Here is a 3,739-nt window from a genome sequence, read left to right on the forward strand (position 1 = left end):
GGTTTTATATGACAAACACTCACATTTGAAAAGCTGCAACCAGCAAAAGTTTGACATTTTGTTTGAAAAGAAAACAATCACTTAACAAAATCATTAATTTATTGCCAATCGACTAATCAATGCATTGTTTTAGCACTAGTTGACACAAAAAGTGAAAGCACCGATCGACTGCACTTGCCAAACATTTATTGTGTTGAAAAGTGTATGAGGTTCACAAATACATATTTGTTAAGAAGCAAAAGTCCATCAAAGTGCGACCACATGCCGTCGACAGCCACGTGTGGGCCTGTGCAGGGTTTCAGAGCAGCCACAGCGACGCCACAGCAGCTGATATCAGAGCTCAGCAGCATCAGCAGCTGCACTCTGTGGCTGCAATGAAATCCTACAGAGTCTTGGGGTTGTAATGGCACATGCGTGCGAAACACAGGGGCAGATTTATGTGAAAATGCAGTATCTGTCAAAGAAAAGGTCAATCCTATAACAGGGAATAACTTTTTGGAGCTGATGCTTTCATTACATATCTGCTGCTTGGTTTTAGTGTCCATGAAGGCTTCCAGTTCTGGTTCTTTGAGTTTTCCACTCACGTAACCTTACCATGTATTTCCACCGCAGAGGAGAACAAAAGGTTAATACTGATTCAAAACACATAAACTGGGCTTCTGATTCACCTCTGAAGCCACGGTGAGATTGTCCAAACCTTTCAGCTTAGCGGCTCTTAGACCGAGGGAATGGGGATCTGGTGCACTGAGGTGCTCTCAAAGTCTTGGAGAGCGTCCTGGTGAGTGTGGTAGTGCATGGCTACGTAAGACTTGGCAAAGGCAAATGTCTGAGAGCTGACAGGCTGCAGGCTGGTGGGGGAGCTGGGCCCTGCAGAGGGACTGCTGTTGTATATACTGTAGTAGGGCTCGATGCGGGTGTTGATAGGTGTAGAGGTACTCGGGGGGCGAGGTTTGCGCACACCGGTGGCCTTTGGACTACCTGCACAATCCCTGGAGTGACTGGGCCCACAAGCCTGGTCCACCAGCCTCCTCTGTGGCTTGGGTGACAGTACGTAGGCCGAGTTGGTCTCATGATGGGAGGATTTATTGCGATTGACTTCCAGGCTGCCCTTCCCCATCGCATGCAGGCGAGTCTTTTGTTTGCAGCAGAGAAAGCCCAGTGCGGCCCACTGGATACAGCACAGCACGCGGCGGCGGAGGCCTGCGCTGTTGCGCGAGTACACAAAGGGGTTGATGCCCGACTTGAGAAAAATGAGCACAAAGCCGCACAGTTCAAACTGGTAATGTGCAAAGCTACTTTCTGGTGACAAAACATCTTGTGCCAGTGAAACTCCCATCGGTAAGCAGCAAAGCAGCACAGAGAACACAATAACTACACACGTGACAACCGCCTTGGAGTCTTTGGCTGTGGCCAAGTTGACCGTCGACACCAGCTGACAGCAGGTGGCACCTTGGGCGGCTCCTGGAACCAGAGGCTGGCTGGTTTTGTTGGCATAATCGTGTGTCTGAACATTCTGCAGTTTGTTGTAAGTCTGGTTTCGGTACAGAGACGGGCCTTGAACGGCGCACTGCATGCTCTCAAAGCCTGCTGCGATGAGAGGCGGAGGGGGCGGAGGGCACGTGGCGTCTACCGTGATGATGGGACATTTCCTCACCTGTGCGTTCTTCCTCAGCGTCTGAGCGATCATCAGGTAGGACACGGACACCACGGCAACACAAAAAGCAAAGTCTGCCAGGTAGACGTACAACACGACCCTGGCCTGCCCGCCTCCCAGACCAAAGTGGGGCAGGCAGGGTCCATCTCTGCGCGGGTACGCTCGCATGGTGAGGAGGGCAGCCATGGTGAAGCTGGACGTCCACAGCAGGGCAGTGAGGGCCAGCGTGCAGGGGAAGGAGGCGGTGCGGTTGGGCTGCTGCCCCAAAACCATGCGCAGTCTGTGCAGAGCAATGACAGCAACCGTCTCCAGGGACATGATGATGAAGCCGGAGCTGGTCAAGTGGAAGGCAAAGCAGAAACTCTTCGACACGCCGTCCCCTCCGCTCGCATCCAGGAAGAGCACCAGAGCAAACATGGGAGCAGTCACGCAGCAAATGAACAAGTCGCAGAAGGAGAGGTTGAGGATCATGAAGTCAAAGTTGGTGCGGAACTTGCGGAACACCGGGTCAAAAAAGGACAGGAACACCACGAGATTGCCGTAAGAGCCCAGGCAGAAGATGAAGATGAGGAGGAGGGAGCAAAAGGTCAAGGTAGCAGTGTGGATGACGGCCCAGCCTGACGGGGTCTGGGTGCCCAGGGTGCCATTGAAGCTCTGCTGTCTTGGCACATCCACCAGGTCCGGTGGCGAAACAGTGGTGTTCATTGTATTACACACAATTTATAAGGATCCCACGGTCATCGATTTCAACGTCCTCAGTGTAGATGGAGCTCACGATGATCACGGTCTCCGCTGCCTCCGCCATTGCTGCCACCTTGGTAGAGAGCTACAGAGGATTCAGTCACATGTTAGTTATCACACTGAGCAGCAGATCACATTCAGAGCATTCATGGCTGCCTAAAGGGAGCAGGGCATGGTTAGATTAGTGTGAATGAATAAGAAGCTGCACAGTCTACAGTAGGTTATAGCTATGCACCACTGCATTTGGCCAATTATACCTCCACCCCCCCTCCCTCCCCAACAACACACTCAAACCTGGAGAAAATATCACTGATTTTCTAATGATTCTAGATTTAAAATGTCTGGATAATCTAGAATAACGATGAGAAAATATAACATACCACCTGTAATCGACCGTGCGTCCATCATCATCATCATCATCATCATCATCACCATCATTTCATACAGCCCATCTTCATTTGGAAGCAATATGATAGCAATTGAACGCACCGCGGCTTTCTGGAGGGAAAAACGTCTCTTAAGGGTAAAATCCTCCAAAGCAGAGCAGCCCGACACAGAACCCGGAGCCTCACAGCTCCCCATCGAGACCCAACGCGTCCACAGCGCGAATCAGACGGCAGCACACTCGTTTTCTTGGCGACACATTCATCCTCACGCAGGAGCGACGGCGGCCGCTGGACGTGCGCTGAAAAAATGAGCGTGAAGTCACAGCCTACGTATCCGGGCACGAGCCGAGCATCAGCCGAGCATCAGCCCCGCATCCAGGGAGGAAAAACCATAAAAAAAGAAAAAAACCCTTTCACTAAATCTAACAGAGCGACAACAGGACAGGTCGCTCCTCCAGTTTTACTACAGCCACAAGGTTTGAAAGCTCCACCATCTTCTGCGACACATCAAACACATCACCGCAGCGAGGGCTTTCTTCACCATGGCAACGCACCGCAGCTTTTAGGGAAATTATCATCATTAATATATATTATTATCACAGACGTTGTTCTGAGTGATAATCCAGCAGGATTAAACACATTTACTAATAATCTGAAGTCCCTTTTTCCCCCCTCTTTTCTCCTCCGTCCTTGGGAGCAGCAGCTCAACATCCTGGTTGCTAGGCAACACGTACAGTGATCCTGTATCATATTTAAAGCAGGTACAGCGATCACGTGGTGTGGTACCAGGGCCCTCAGCAGGTTTTTGTGTTCAGGTGATTAGAGGAAATAAATTATTTGTAAAAATAAAAATATCACATCAGCGTCCAAATGTTTTCCTCTAGTTTACAACATGTGATATTTTAAATGTTGTGAGGCAGGAAGAGAAAAAGGAAACGCATCACTTGCAGGATTTGTT

General features: G+C 50.1%; 1 protein-coding gene across 1 annotated transcript; it reads right to left on the reverse strand.

Moving 5' to 3' along the window:
* Window positions 1-715: 715 nt before the first annotated feature.
* Window positions 716-2,359, reverse strand: gpr75 (G protein-coupled receptor 75). Its single transcript, XM_070841620.1, has one exon. The coding sequence runs from the start codon at window positions 2,357-2,359 to the stop codon at window positions 716-718; it is 1,644 nt and encodes a 547-aa protein (XP_070697721.1).
* Between the last annotated feature and the right edge of the window lie 1,380 nt (window positions 2,360-3,739).

The sequence above is a fragment of the Pempheris klunzingeri genome, chromosome 12 (genome assembly GCF_042242105.1).
Source record: "Pempheris klunzingeri isolate RE-2024b chromosome 12, fPemKlu1.hap1, whole genome shotgun sequence".
Lineage (NCBI taxonomy): Eukaryota > Metazoa > Chordata > Actinopteri > Acropomatiformes > Pempheridae > Pempheris > Pempheris klunzingeri.